The sequence below is a fragment of the Lepidochelys kempii genome, chromosome 10, assembly GCF_965140285.1.
Source record: "Lepidochelys kempii isolate rLepKem1 chromosome 10, rLepKem1.hap1, whole genome shotgun sequence".
In the NCBI taxonomy this organism is placed as follows: domain Eukaryota; kingdom Metazoa; phylum Chordata; order Testudines; family Cheloniidae; genus Lepidochelys; species Lepidochelys kempii.
In genome coordinates this window covers 42266848-42283237 of record NC_136389.1, presented here as the reverse complement: position 1 = coordinate 42283237, position 16390 = coordinate 42266848, and the positions used below count along the sequence as shown (strand labels likewise).

At 42.6% G+C, this 16390-nt stretch overlaps 1 protein-coding gene across 12 annotated transcripts in view; it reads left to right on the top strand.

Moving 5' to 3' along the window:
• NEO1 (neogenin 1) overlaps positions 1 to 16390 on the top strand; it is a 507651-nt gene that overhangs the window by 470038 nt on the left and 21223 nt on the right. For 10 of the 12 annotated variants that reach the window (XM_073363103.2, XM_073363101.2, XM_073363105.2 and 7 more), the window contains 4 exons: positions 4281 to 4349; positions 6489 to 6636; positions 10007 to 10245; positions 10972 to 11064. In XM_073363103.2, the coding sequence (XP_073219204.1) occupies positions 4281 to 4349; positions 6489 to 6636; positions 10007 to 10245; positions 10972 to 11064 (549 nt within the window). The remainder of the gene's footprint in view (positions 1 to 4280; positions 4350 to 6488; positions 6637 to 10006; positions 10246 to 10971; positions 11065 to 16390) is intronic. The other 2 variants (XM_073363096.2, XM_073363094.2) reach the window with 1 other exon arrangement.

Genomic DNA, 16390 nt, shown 5'->3' with positions numbered 1-16390 from the left:
GTGGTCCGGTGCCAAGTTAGGGATATGCGTTCTGTCTATTGCCCCACCACAGTTAGGGAAACCCATTGCAGCAAAGTCATCCACTATGACCTGCACATTTCTCAGAGTCACTACCCTTGATAGCAGAACATCAGTGATTGCATTGGCTACTTGAATCACAGCTGTCCCCACAGTAGATTTGCCCACTCCAAATTGATTCCCGACTGACCGGTAGCAGTCAGGCATTGCAAGCTTCCACAGGACTATCGCCACTCGCTTCTCAACTGTCAGGGCAGCTCTCATCTTGGTATTCCTGCACTTCAGGGCAGGGGAAAGCAACTCACAGAGTTCCAGGAAAGTGGCCTTACGCATGCAAAAGTTTTGCAGCCACTGGGAATCATCCCATACCCGCAAGAATATGCAGTCCCACCAGTCTGTGCTTGTTTGCCAGGCCCAGAATCAGCGTTCCACTGTAACAACTAGCCCCACTGCCGCAATGATGTTCCTGAAAGCACAGGATGTGACAATTGGAACGTCTGTGCCCATATCCTCCTCACAATCATCCTCGTTCTGCACATACTGCAGTATAATGCTTGAGGTGTTTACAATGCTCGCAACAGTAGCAGTGAGCTGAGCGGGCTCCATGCTTGCCATGCTATGGTGTCTGTATGGGTAACCCAGGAAAAAAGGCACAAAATGATTGTGTGTAGTTGCTTTCACGGAGGGACGGAGGAAGGGGAGATTGACGACATGTACCCAAAACCACTTGCAACAATGTTTTTTCCCCATCAGGCATTGGGAGCTTAACCCAGAATTCCAGTGGGCAGCAGAGACTGCGGGAACTCTGGGATAGCTTCCCCCAGTGCAACACTCCGTGAGTTGATGCTAGCCACAGTACTGAGGACGCACTCCGCCGACTTAATGCGCATAGTGGAGACATACACTTTTGACTGTATAAAATGGATTTTTAAAAATCGACTTCTATAAAATCGACCTAATTTCGTAGTGTAGACATACCCTAAGTAAAATACCTTACAGAAGTCTATGTATATTATGTCTGCACAATTACCCTTTGTCATCCAAATTCATAATCCGATCCAAAAAACTGTATCAAGTTTGACAAGACCCATTTTCCATAAAAGTAGGCATGAATTATGCTACCATCTTTTAATTCTTTAGTGATTCCATTCCATATCAGCCTTTCCATGATTTTGCCTGGTTTCAATATCTGGTTCAATATCCAGATATTACCAGACTAAAGTAACCCAGGCCATCCCATTTACCCTTTTAAAATACTGGCATATTAGCTTTTTTTCTAGTCCTCTGATGCTTCCCCTGTGTTCCAATATCTGTTAAATACCAACATCGATGGGTAAGAGAACTCCTTGGCCAATTCTTTCAAAACTCTTAATTGCAAGTTATCTGGTCCTGCAGATTTAAAACTGTTTACCTTCAGTACTTGCTGCTTAACATTTTGTCTATTACTGTATTTCATTATCATTGTAAAATGTGAATATTTCATCCAGCTTCTTTCCAAATACAGAACAGAAATATTTACTAAACATATCTACCCTTTCTTCATTGACAATTTTACCATTCTTATCTAGCAATGTACCTACACAAGTGTTAGGATTTCTTTTATTCCTCATGTATTTAACAAATTCCTTCTTACTGTCTTTAATCTAGTGTATTTTCTGTATTTTTCATTAATGTCTTTAGCTTCCCTTATCGATTGTCTGTATTGCATAACTGCTAATTTATAGAGATTGCTGTCAACTTCTCCATTTCCATTATATCTCTATGATAATTTTTATTGCTTTTTCAACTTCCCATCTTAATCAGGATGATGTCTTAACTTTATAAGCCTTCTTTCATGACTGCAGAATTGTAGGGTTTTGGGTGTCAAAGTTTCAAGGTAACTGCATCTGTATTCCCCCTCTGTGGTTCCTGGAGGGCACATACACCCCTTGATGGAGGGTTCTGGCTCCCAGTGTCACGTGTCTCTCCCTCCTGACTCTAGGGCATTTAAGGCTGCACAGTTCCCTGCCTTACACTGTGATATCCCCAGCTAGCCATTCTGCCTAAAGTCCAGTGCCTGTGCTTTGCCTTCTCTCCAAGAGCTATGCACCAGTTACAAGTTACCACACAGCTCTTTCTAAGCAGCACCTTTATTCTTAAGGTTACAGAGAAAACATAAAAGTAGTAAAACTTCCTAGATGCATATTAGAAGCTTACCAAAGGTCACCCCATCAGTCATAGGGACCTTAGTAGGCCAAAATCTTTCCAAACTTTTGACAAGGATTGGGGGCTGCCTTAGGACAAAAAGTCCTGTCTGTTTGCTGGATCAGAAAGGAGGCCTGAGTCAGCTTAAACACAGTGTTGTTATGCCAAAAGCCCTTTGTCTGTTAGTCTCTGGAAAATCCAGTTTGAACCTGTATGTGCAGTCCTCCCCCAGGTGGGGTACCTCTCTAGATGTATTTTCCACCTAGGGGATTCAACTTAATCACCCCCTACTGTTTTTGGCTTCTAGAAAAGCTGTAATAACTCTCCCACTTGGAGTTGCATACAGTCCCTGGCCCACAGTGAAACATAAACTTAATACAGTATGCTTCCCAAAGATATTGCATGGGATTGCAATATCTGTCATATTTCTAACTATAATTATATATATATAGGTGTATAAATACAAAAGTAAGTGTGTGTGTTGCTACCCATTTCTATTCTAACTTTGGCATAACAGCAATTTTGTATTGTCATAATTTTGTATCGTCATAATTGCCTAAATCTCCCTTGCTGCAGATTGACCCCATTACTACTTATCCTACCTTCTGGGGTCAAGGAGAACAATTGATCACTGTCCTCTTTATAACAGCCCTTAACATATTTGAAGACTTTTTTCCCTCCATAGTTGTCTTTTTTTTCTGGATTAAACATACCCAGTTTTTTAAATCTTTCCTTACAGACCAGGTGTTCTAAACCTTTTATCACTTCTTTTTTTCTCTCTCCTGTGGACTCTCTCCAATTTGTCCACATCTTTTTTTAAAGTGTGGTACCCAAAATTGTACACAGAAATCCAGCCAAGGCTTCATCAGTCCCAAGTAGAGTGGATCAGTTACCTCCCATTTCTTATATATGACACCACTGTAAATACTCCCCGGAATATTAGCATTTTTTGCAGCTGCATCACTTTGTTGACTCTCATTCAGTCATATCCACTGTAACCCCCAGATCCTTTCCAGCACTACTACCACCTAGCCAGATATTACCCATTTTGTAGCCGTGCATTTGATTTTTTTTTCTTGCACTTGTCTTTGTTGTATCTTCTCTGCTAGAAAGGTTCTGCTAACTCAGTACGGGCACTGACACTAGATTTGAACTTGTGACTCCACGTGTCGTGCTGCTGCTGCAGATTGCCTAAATTAGTTCTGAGTTATAATAATAGTGAACATATGGTAAAATAAAAAGAGAGCTGCACTCTAATTATTAGGTCAGTTGTATTCAGTATCTATGAACTAGGTAACAGTAGTTCAGATTCTTGAAGTGGATATGTTATTTGGCTTAATGAACCAGCTGACAAATAGATGTACCTCCATTGTCATCCTCTAATCACACTGCTCTGTCCAGAACTTTAAGTAATTTTTAGGTGTGTTGTCTCTGAAAGACAGACCAGAAGCTGCTAGACTTGTTCTCTTAACATCCACTAAAAAGATTTTTCTGACTGCAGTGTCACTTTCTGGGGGGCACGACAGAGACCCCCAAAAAATTGCCTTGCAAGCTTGTATGGATAAGCAAAGACTGACTATGTCTAAGATACATTCCCATTGTTTATGTGTTTCTGTCTCCTAAGCTGGCTTGTAATTCTGGGGCTAGGAAAAGGAACTTAGCATGTTGTTGTATATGCTATTGTTCAGTGATGCCCAAGTAGATATTACCCCAAATGTAAGCATCTAGGAAGTTACTTGTATCAATCTAGTGGTTATCATGGTTACAAATGATCATTTCTTGTTATTGATATTTTAAAAATGTAATAAAAAGGAAAAAAGCCCAACTTACTAAGAAAAGTGATATCCACCTATTAGGTGGTAGCCCTTCTGAACTGTTTCTGTGTTTGGAGGTATTCAGAGTTTGCTGAACTTGTTGGGAACATCTCTGGTGGAGTGTATTTGCTATTCATGTCCATATAAAAACAAAACTTGTACAAAATAGATCCAAGATGATACAGGTTTTGGAAATGAATAGCTAGGAGATGAAGAAAGTTTATCACATAATTGATATTTATTAATGTGGGTTTTTTTTCCCAGCATTAGGGTCCGCAGGAAAAGGAAGTCGGCCATTGGATATAGGACCTGACTACAAACCACCCATGAGTGGTAAGGCCCTTTATAAAGCATTTCAGCAGAGACCTATTAGGTTGAAATTCAGTATGTCTTGGTATAATGGTGTATGATGTGATATGTCTCCTAAAATATGAAGCTATTATTTACAGCCCTGAAGACATCTTTTCCAATAATTGCAGTTTTCCCCTTTTATGAACCATTTGATATTAGCAGTTCACAAGTAAGACTGGGAAAATAATTTAGCATGCTACTATAATATCTTTGTCCGCCATGAAAAAACAAATGGGAACAAAAATGTTTATATGCACCAGATTTCAATTATGTCACCAAACATTTTCCCAGCCTACTTTAAAACCACTGCCACTAGGTACCAGTGTACAATTAATTGTATAGAACATAATAGGGTCAAGGAGAAAAAAGTCTTGCTCTTAAACCTTCCTCTCATTTGCATTTAGTATCATGAAAGTCTTGCACTCAGGTACCACTGGTTAAAGCTGCATAAAATGTATCTTATTTTAAAGAAACATTTTCATTATAGAATACCAGTAGTGTATTAAGTGTGGTTACTGTGTCCAAAGGAATGCCTGATACCCTTTAGTTCCAGCAGGGTCCTTTTCACTGCATACTTGTCAGCTTTCCTGGATGTGTTTTCAGGCCCTTCTTCCCTTTCACTGTCCACCACACACCTTTCTAGAGACAGCAAAGTACAATTCCCCAAAGTCCTAGAGGCTTGGACTGTGAAAGAAGATAGCTGCTAGTAGCACAGTGCTGTTCTCTGGAAGCAGCATGCTGAGATGGATTTTTTTTTTAAATTATGGAAGGTATTTGAAATTAAAGGTTTATATTTTACTTTGAAACCTACATTTCTGAGCCATGCCCAGGAAACTACCATTTCTTTGAACAAATATGTAATTTGTGTGCTTGATTGTTATTTTTATTTTGTTTTAATTAGCGATGCCACAAAATTCACATCCAGAAGTAAACTTTTGCCCAAGTTTAAGGATCCAGGTCAGACCCACTACAGAAACAGGGGTAACCTGGGCCACAAACTCCAGATTCCAATACTTCCAAAGTTCCAGGGGAAGGAAGGGAGAATGAGTTTATTCATATGACAGAAGACTATCTGAACATTGGAGACACATGGTGCAAGAAGGGGGTAACTGAATAGGGAGTTAAGTAATAATAATAATCTGTAGCTCTTTATAGCACTTGTCACCAGTGCATCTCAAAGCTCTTTACAAAGGAAGGTCAGTATCATTATCCCCATTTTACAGATGAGGAAACTGAGGCTTGAATAGGTAATGGGAAGGCCCCTGCAGGTGGCACTTTTACAGCCCCAGACTATTAGGGTATTGGAGTGTGTGTTCCAGTGGGCTTCTGTCCTCTTGCCCTAATATCTGAAGGGACCCATCCATGCATCCTCAACAACAGTAGCAGAATGGGTGAACTTGTGTGGCCTCAGAGGGAGATACCGTCAGGTGATAAGAATTCTTACATTAGTTGGTCCAGTGACATGTAATGAGCATGTTTGTTGTTCCCTTGGAGACTCTTTAGAGATTGCTATGGGGAGCAGTTGATCAGGTGTCATTATATATAAGCACACCCTGTGCCTCTCTTTTGGCATAGTATCCTGTTTCCATGTTTTCAGTACAAATAGGACTTAACCAATTGATTTTTATATCAGTATTCTTTTTTTTTTAATCAGAAGTGCTCATGCAGATACACTTCAGTGTGAAGACTCATTGTTGCTTTGCAGGTTAACTATGCCAGCCTCTGACATATTGAACCTCTTTGTTGTGATATAGTTGATTGTCTCACCACACCTTAATGGTTTTCACAGCAACTGTAGGTATCATTACGTAATTTTTAATGGTCTATCATTTAGAAATAGATCATCAAAATGTTATATAGGAGAAAAGGATAATTGTACAGGCCATAATCAGGTGGTGATGTGCAAATGTTTAAATAACAAAAGATAAGAGAGAGAGTACTTAATGTGAAATGCACCAGCTGAGCCAAGATTAGTTTCTGTCTGACACTGTGTACTTTCTTCAGGCTCCCTATCACTGTTGATTCCTTTTTTCCTCCTGTAGTGGGGAGCTTTTTCTCAAGTAAAGGTTTTGTATAACAAGTGCTTTCCTCTTCCCCCCTCTTCCCCCGCCTCCCCTACAGGCAGTAACAGTCCTCATGGAAGCCCCACATCCCCCCTGGATAGCAACATGCTTCTAGTCATAATAGTATCTGTTGGAGTGATCACCATTGTGATAGTGGTGATTGTTGCTGTCTTCTGCACTCGTCGCACCACCTCTCACCAGAAAAAGTAAGATGTGCTTTACTCCGTTCTGGTTTTCTCCATTTATTCAGTTACTTAATAGCTGCATCTATGACTGCAAGAGTAGTGATGTCTCCATTATGACCTCACAATTGCAGTTAGTACTGGCAAAGGCTTAAAAAATATTCCATCTGAAAGTGTTGGCACAACCCTCAGCCATTCATGCATTTTCTTTGTCCTTACCTATCAATATCAATCGTGTCTTATGTGGGTTGAATTTAAGTCAGTTAATTATTATATAGGTCTGCGCCACTAACACTAGCTGTTTAAGGATGGCTGTTTCCTTGGCTTCACTGATGAAAGAGTTAAATATCTTACTCCAACAAAAGGTGATGCCATTTTAGATTTAGTACTGGTAAGTAACAAGGCCCTTAGAGAAGAACTCATTGTAGAGGACAATCTTGGTTCAAGTGATCTTGAATTAATTCACTTTAAACTAAATAGATTGGTCTTGGGACTGATCTTATTTAACATGTTCATTAATGACGTGACAAAAAGTGGAAGTGTGCTAATAAAATTTGCAGGTGACAGAGCTGGGAGATATTTCCAGTATGGAGGAAGACCAGAATATCATAAAAGAAGATTTGGACAACCTTGAAAACTGGACTAATAAAAATGGGATGAAATTTAATAGGGCAAAGTGCAAGGTCATGCACTTAGGGACTAATATCAAGAATTTTTGCTATAAACTGGGGATGTATCAGTTGGAAGTGACAGAGAAGGACAAAGACCTAGGTATGTTGGTCTATCACAGTATGACTATGAGCCACTAATGTGGAATGGCCGTGAAAATGGCTAATTCAATTTTAGGATGCATCAGGTGAGGTATTTCCAGTAGAGATCATAGAATCATAGAATATCAGGGTTGGAAGGGACCCCAGAAGGTCATCTAGTCCAACCCCCTGCTCAAAGCAGGAGATAGGGAAGTGTTATTACTATTATACAAGGCACTGGTGAGACCACATCTGAAGTATTGTGGGCAATTCTGTCCCATGTTTAAGAAAGATTAATTCAGACTGTAATAGATGCAGAGAAGGGCTACTAGGATGATCAGAGGAATTGAAAACCTATGTTACGAGAGGAGACTTACAGAACTTGGCTTGTTTAGCCTAAGAAAACGAAGGATGAGGGGAGATATGATTGCTGTCTATAAATACATCAGAGGAATAAACATCAGGGAGGAAGAGGTGTTAAACTGGCCATCAATAAGTTTAAGCTTGAAATTAGATGAAGGGTCTAACCATCAGAGGAGTGAAGTTCTGGAACAGCCTCCTGAGGAGAGTAGGGAGAGGCAAAGACTGAGCTTGATAAGTTTATGGAGGGTATGGGATGATGAGACTGCCAACGATGGCATAGGACCCATCCACAACTGCTATTAGCAAATATCCCCAGTTGTTAGAGATGGGATACCAGAGAGGGGGGGCTCTGAGTTACTATAGAGAATTCTTTCCCAGGTGTCTGGCTGGGGACACAGCTGCTACTCTGAAACCTGTCATTTAGTGTAATTCATCTGAGTCTTTGTATGAAAGATTTAGATGCAAAAGTTGCTTGGTTCTATTATTAGTCTTGTCCTTTCTGCAGAAAAGGACCTGAGGATTACAGTGGACAAGAAGCTGGATATGAGTCAGCAGTGTGCCCTTGTTGCCAAGAAGGCTAATGGCATATTGGGCTGTATTAGTAGGAGCATTGCCAAGGTCAAGGGAAGTGATTATTTCCCTCTATTTGGCACTGGTGAGGCCACACCTGGAGTACTGTGTCCAGTTTTGGGCCCCCCACTACAGAAAAGATGTGGACAAGTTGGAGAGAGTCCAGCAGAGGGCAACAAAAATGATTAGGGGGCTGGGGCACATGACTTATGAGGAGAGGCTGAAGGAACTGGGGTTAGTTACGCTGCAGAAGAGAAGAGTGAGGGGGGATTTGATAGCAGCCTTCAGCTACCTGAAGAGGGATTCCAAAGAGGATGGAGCTAGGTTGTTCTCAGTGGTGGCAGATGACAGAACAAGAAGCAATGGTCTCAAGTTGCAGTGGGGGAGGTCTAGGTTGGATATTAGAAAAAACTAGGAGAGTAGTGAAGCACTGGAATGAGTTACCTAGGGAGGTGGTGGAATCTCTATCCTTAGAGGTTTTTAAGGCCCGGCTTGACAAAGCCCTGGCTGGGATGATTTAGTTGGAGTTGGTCCTGCTTTGAGCAGGGGGTTGGACTAGATGACCTCCTGAGGTCTCTTCCAACCCTAATCTTCTATGATTCTAGGATTGTCATACCAAAAGAACTTAGGTTTGAAATATCCTGATAGATACCATTCAGGAATCCTTTGTGTGATCCGTGGCACTCTAGTGCAGCAGACTGAAAATTCTGTATATTTGGTGAATCTCAAGATGGATACTTTTATTAAATTAAAGGGACATTATCAATTTGATTTTTCTGGTAGAGCAATCCCTTAAATAGCATGTCCCACATTATGTTTCTAAAAATTATAAAGGTTTAACTTCTTCCCAGCTTATAAGGTCCTTTCAGCAAGAGAAGCAGCAGGCCCCAAGAACAACACCTCAAACTTGCTCACGTCCTTCCTCCTCTCACCCTCTTCCACTCTATTGTGTGCCCACTCCTGCCAACTTACTTCTTCAGCAGTTTAGGACTGATATAAGGCCTCCTAACTTTTACATTTCACTCACCCAGAACCTGCAGAGGAGTTTCAGGGAGTGAAATACCCTCCCTCCTGCTGCACTCTTCAGGCTACCTTGGCCCCCTGACAAATGGAGCTTTTCCATTTCCTCTTTTGCTCCCAGGGTCCAAGGTGGAAAGGGGTGTTTGAACGCCTCATTTTCCACCTATTAAAACCCTTGACATCACACAAAAATTGCCTCACACTCCAGAACCTGGCACTGTTATTCCAACAAGAGCGAGTAAGCACATTAGCTGAATGTATCTGCTAACCTGATCAGTAGTAAAATCATTAACATTTAGATTATCAACATTAAGCTTCAGAGTTATCACCATTTTGAGGTAATTGTGTCATTTCACACCCCACTTGTGGCTGTTATTTAAGGTTGTTTGCACGCTTAGGACAACAACAGAGCATTGGTTTCCATACACTTCACATTTGTCTTCACCACCACAAGGACTGGGAACTTAATATTTGTTTATGAAAGCTTAGGTTCTGCAGCACATGGCAGATTTTGAGGAAAAAATCTGTGGCTGCATAGTACACCAGCCTATCCCTTTAGGTGTGGAACATGTAGATAGCTGCCACACAGCTGAATAGTAGATCTAAAAAAAATTCAGATGAAAACTCACCTGTCTCTGAGAGTAACAAAATATTTGTCTAAGAATGTTTTATTTATTTTCTTGTTTTGCAAGGAAACGAGCTGCCTGCAAATCAGTCAATGGGTCCCATAAATACAAAGGAAATTCCAGGGATGTCAAACCCCCTGACCTTTGGATCCATCATGAAAGACTGGAGCTGAAACCCATTGATAAATCTCCAGACCCTAACCCAATCATGACAGACACCCCAATCCCTCGCAACTCCCAGGACATCACACCAGTTGACAATTCCATGGATAGCAATATCCATCAAAGGCGCAACTCATACAGGGGTAAGCTTGGCTAACAACAAGCTGTAGTTGGATCATGGTATTTAATTGTGTAAAATTAGTTTCAGTATAACCACTGTATCTGGCAAAAGTATTTCTTAAAATGTTATTTAGATTATAATAAAGTTTTTATTAAATTGTTATTTTTCTATTTATTAGTTTCGGTTTAGTGACTAGATTACAGGGCTCTGTTCCATTCCAGTGTAGGGGATTCATCTTCATGGTTTACATATGTATCAGTGGGACAATAGAGTGCAGAAGAATACATTTTTGAGTTATTCTTTGGTATATCATAATAATGGTACCTAGTTATAACAAGTTAGTAATCTTGTGTGCAAGGTAGTATAACAAGTATCTCATACTAGTCTGTTGAGGGAAATGATGATTAGTGCCATCTCTACATGACTGAGCTTAATTCATACTACCATTTCTCTCCAGAAATTGCTTTTCTTATAGGATATTAGTTTCATGGAAGTCTGGACTGTTTCTCCCATGTACAATAGTGCTTGTAACCCAACTGCCCCTGCTGGTTTTCCAGCGGAGGGGGTGGAAGAACTAAATCTAGTCTGTTCTTGGATGCTTGCCAGTCATCAGCTGCAGAACTATTATGAAGAGGACAGCCAAACTATGCACACAGAATTAAAATATGTTTGTAGCCAAATCACCTGGTTGTGTATTGTCATGAAGGAATCAGTGCTGTAGTAAGTAACCTTCAGTATTCTTTCTCAGGGCATGAGTCAGAGGACAGCATGTCCACATTGGCAGGAAGAAGAGGGATGAGGCCAAAAATGATGATGCCATTTGATTCTCAGCCCCCTCAGCGTAAGTTAACAGCCTTTTTTAACAATTGTCTCTTCCAGAAGGAATGTTTTGTTATAATTGGGAACAACAAAACAAGACATTGTGAATATATTCTCAACACCCCCCACCCCCAAATAATTCCATCCCAGGTTGCAATGGGGATAATATCAGGAAGGGGCACTAAAGTCCTCTTACACCTTTATTTTATTGACAGAGAGATCTGGATGGCCCTTTCTGAACAAGGAGTATTTACTGTGTGGAAGAAATAGCTCAAAAAAGCATTTGCACATATTTTAGAAAGAATAACTATATAGAATAATCCTGTAGGCTTCCCAGTACTCATTCTGATAGTACTTTTCTTCCAAAAAAATTATATTATTCTAATCTCAAGGTGCAGGGAATGCTGCCTAGAATGCTCACTGATAGAAGCTGAGGTTCAGTGGGCCTGGTCAAGCAGACTCTCATTTTGGATGTGTCCTACTTCTTTCTGTCTTTCAGTGTGTAGACTTAATGTGCATCAGCTGCCAGACATCCCATTTGGGGGAAAAAATCAAATTTCAAATAAGAGGGTAATTTGTGGGTGCCTGGTTGGTTACCTTTGCTATCTGTGAATTTTCTTCACTACCAGTTACTGATGATTGAGGAAAGCTCACTAACTGGAAGTTTTGCTACTGCTGTAGCACCATGCAGTGGGGCCATGCTATTTTTCCCATTACTCCAGAATATTGTAAGAACAGTTCTTTTCTCAAACAATACTTGCAGTTTCAAACAATCTCTCTGAGAGCAGAGGAAACTTTGCCACAATGCATTAATTCTACTGGTCTTCAGTCTCCAGAGAATTACTGAGATCTTGGCTCAGGTCATAAGTGCATATAAGTTTGGTTTATGCTGGATTCCACAAGCATTTGTCTTTATCGCAAAACCACTATATGCCGTTATCAGGCACAAGTCAGCACAATGTGCATTTTTCTTCAAGTAGCGTGTCTGTGGGTGCTCCACTTCAGGTCCTCATGCACATCATGCACCTTTAATCAGAGATTTTCAGTGGCAGTGACCATTTGGCGCGCACATGTGCTCCAGACATCCTCATGCCCTGACAGAGGATATATAGAGCTGTATGGGCTAGCCACCATATCAGCTGCTCTTCACCCTGAAACAGAGCATCTTGCATGCCCACTCTAGCACAGCCTGTAGCTGAGCCCTTTTAGTTTAGTTTGTATGATAGTTCAGTTTAGTTTAATAGTTTATCTAGTTTGCTTGTTTTGAATTCTATTTTTATTGGAGGATTTTTCTATCAACCCCCACCCACCACCACCACCTCTGTTGCTGAGGGGCTATCTTCAGGGGGGTCATTGTTGCTAGCGTATGCCAGGATCTCCAGGCATCAAGCACCATCTTTCCTGCCAGGGATCCATCCCAGTTAGTGATGGCCATTCTTGATACCTCCATTGTGTGGGAGACTCCCACATACCAGCCAAGTGTAATATCTGCATGTCTTTTACAAGCAGATTTAGGAAAAACAGGCAAATTAAGTTCAGGTTGCTCATGATGGAACAAGCCCTGAGACCTGCCTCTGATCCAGGCTTTAAGAATCCTTCTGTACACTGGCCTTCAAGCACGTTTAGTGCCCTGTCAACCTCCATATCCCTTAGCAGTATGCGTAGGGGACCAGCTCTGGCACCCTCTGGAGTGGTGCCTGCATGGTGCAGTATAAGGGGCTCTGCCGGCTCCCCCCACCCTCAGTTCCTTCTTGCCGCCAGTTACAGTGCTGGAACTTCTGCTGCTTCGACTAGTTTTCACTTAGTTCAGTATGTCTCATGATAGTTTCTTTGTAAAATAGTTGTATATAGTTTAGTATTTACCCTTAGTATTAGTTCTAGTTAGTTGGTCCTCGACGGGACTCAGTCTATGGACGGGCATGCCCCAGTCCCCAGGCTTTAAACCATGCAATCGTTGTAAGTGGCCTGTGCCCATCAGTGACCCGCACATTAGTTGTTTAAGGTGTGTGGGAGAAGGACACATAAGCGACAAGTGTCACATCTGTAAGTCGTTCAAACCCAAAACGAAAAAGGAGAGAGAGATCCATCTCAGGGCACTCCTGATGGAGTCAGTGCTGACCCCGGCAACGGAGCAGAAGTCCGACTCAGCCCCAAGCACTGCAGCATCGGTATGGAGCGCCCCGCTGGTGCCATCCATGAGCCAGCATCAATCCCCCTCCCCAGCCATGGCCAAGAAGCCCAAGAGATCCACAAAGGGAAGATCTCCCCCTTCCCATAAGGGAAAGGAGAGAGCTGGAGGAGAGCCAAGACCCATGGTGGGCAGCTCAACACCTCCGTCAGGGAGTGGGGCCCCAGCTCATGTCGAGCAGTCGAGCCCTTCCCGTACTATGCCTGCCACGCTGGACAGTGATGAGGGCCTCCGTCAACTCGAAGTCTCATCAATGCCCAAGGCCCTGCAGGCAGCGCAGGAAATCCTGACTCTACCAGTGCCACCTACACCGGTGGTACCCAAGGCCAGGGGTAAACCCACCTCAGCAGCACTGCTCCCCATCGCGGGGGACATCCTGCCAGCACTCGCCTGCACGGAGCCATCATGCCTCTCCAGTCTCCGGACCCTGGGCACTGACAGCGAGATTCGAGGCATGGCTCACCAGTAACCTGGTGCAGACCTGCAGAGGTACACGTCCCCTGGCATGAGCCTCGAGACCGACCTATCGGGTCTCCAATGCCTCAGCACCATTCCTGCGATCGATCGCTGGCACCTGTCGCCGAGACGCGAATCCCCTCGATCAGGAAGATTCTACCGACAGCTGACCCGCTCTGACTCCTGGTTCCGCTCTAGATCCCAGTACAGGTCAAGCAGCATGAGGTGTAGATCACCATTCTACTGATGCAGATCCGCCGAACACCAAAGATCCACGGGGTTCCACGGGAGGAACTGGTCCCGATCAGATAGGTTGGTGTGTCAAGATACAGCGGCTGGCACCACAGGGAGGAGGGCCACCGGGCAAGGCGGTCATGGTCACTCGGCAGTGTCCGTTCTGCTTTACATTTTCGGTGCTGGTCAGGAGTCCCTGGTAGCAGGACAGGCTCCGGCACCAGTGGTACCGTCAACCCCATTGGCACTGTAACCGACCCCGTGCCTCCAGGCCAATGGCCAGCAGCATGGTACCCATGGAATCCATGGGGGTTCACCCAGCCTTCCCAGGCCGCCTGGTCAGCAGTGGGAGCCTCAGGCCATCGGCCGCAGCATCCCGCCCTCCTCCGGAGGTGGAGACCCCACAGGGAAAGACTAAAGGCCATGAGTATCTCTATACTCACCCTGCACCAAACTCATAGAATCATAGAACTGGAAGGGACCTCAAGAGGTCATCTAGTCCAGTCCCCTGCACTCAAGGGCAGGACTAAGTATTATCTAGACCATCCCTGACAGGTATTTGTCCAACCTGCTCTTAAAAATCACCAATGATGGAGATTCCACAACCTCCCTGGGCAATTTATTCCAGTGCTTAACCAATCTGACAGGAAGTTTTTCCTAATGTCCAACCTAAACCGCCCTTGCTGCAATTTAAGCCCGTTGCTTCTTGTCCTATCCTCAGAAGTTAAGAAGAACAACTTTTCTTCCTCCTCCTTGTAACAACCTTTTATTACTTGAAAACTGTTATCATGTCCCCTCCGTCTTCTCTTCTCCAGATTAAACAAACCCAATTTTTTCAATTCTCCCTCATAGGTCATGTTTTCCAGACCTTTAATCATTTTTGTTGCTCTTCTCTGGACTTTCTCCAATTTGTCCACATCTTTCCTGAAATGTGGAACCCAGAACTGGACACAATACTCCAGTTGAGGCCTAATCAGCGTGGAGTAGAGACCCAGAATTACTTCTCTTGTCTTGCTTACAACACTCTTGCTAATACATCCCAGAATGACGTTCGCTTTTTTTGCAACAGTGTTACACTGGTGACTCATATTTAGCTTTTGGTACACTATGACCCCCTGATCCCTTTCAGCAGTATTCCTTCCTCGGCAGTCATTTCCAATTTTATATGTGTGCAACTGATTGTCCTTCCTAAATGGAGTACTTTGCATTTGTACTTATTGAATTTCATCCTGTATACTTCAGACCATTTCTCCAGTTTGTCCAGATTATTTTGAATTTTAATCCTATCCTCCAAAGCACTTGCAACCCCTCCCAGCCTGGTATCGTCCGCAAACTTTATAAGTGTACTCTCTGTGCTGTTATCTAAATCATTGATGAAGATATTGAACAGTACCAGACCCAGAACCAATCCCTGCGGGACCTCACTCATTATGCCCTTCCAGCATGACTATGAACCACTGATAACTACATTCTGGGAACGATTTTCCAACCAGTTATGCACCCACCTTATAGTAGCTCCATCTAGGTTGTATTTCCCTATTTTGTTTATGAGAAGGTCATGCGAGACAGTATCAAAAGCCTTACTAAAGTCAAGATATACCATATCTATCACTTCCCCCCATCTACAAGGCTTGTTGCCCTGTCAAAGAAAGCTATCAGGTTGGTTTGACACTATTTGTTCTTGACAAATCCATGCTGACTGTTATTTATCTCCTTATTATCTTCTAGGTGTTTGCAAATTGATTTCTTAATTAGTTGCTCCATTACCTTTCTGGGTACAGAAGTTAAGCTGACTGGTCTGTAATTCCACAGGTTGTCCTTATTTCCCTTTTTGTAGATGGGCACTATATTTGCCCTTTTCCAGTCTTCTGCAATGTCTCCTGTCTTCCATAACTTTTCAAAGATAATTGCTAATCGCTCAGATATCTCCTCAGTCAGCTCCTTGAGTATTCTAGGATGCATTTCTGCAGGCCCTGGTGATCTGAAGACCTCTAACTTGTCTAAGTAATTTTTGACTTGTTCTTTCCCTATTTTAGACTCTGATCCTACCTCACTTTCGCTGGCATTCACTATGTTAGACGTCCAATTGCCACCAACCTTATTGGTGAAAACTGAAACAAATAAATCATTAAGCACCTCTGCCATTTCCACATTTTCTGTTATTGGCTTCCCCTTCTCCCTCCCTTCTCCCCCCCCCACCCCAACGGGCCTACTCTGTCCTTAGTCTTCCTCTTGCTTCTAATGTATTTGTAGAATGTTTTCTTGTGTCCTTTAATGTCCCTAGCTAGTTTGATCTCGTTTTGTGCCTTGGCTTTCCTAATTTTGTCCCTACATACTTGTGTTATTTGTTTATATTCATCCTTTGTCATTTGACCGAGTTTCCAGTTTTTGTAGGACTCTTTTTTCAGTTTTAGATCATTGAAGATCTCCTGGTTAAGCCAGGGTGGTATCTTGCCATACTGCCTATCTT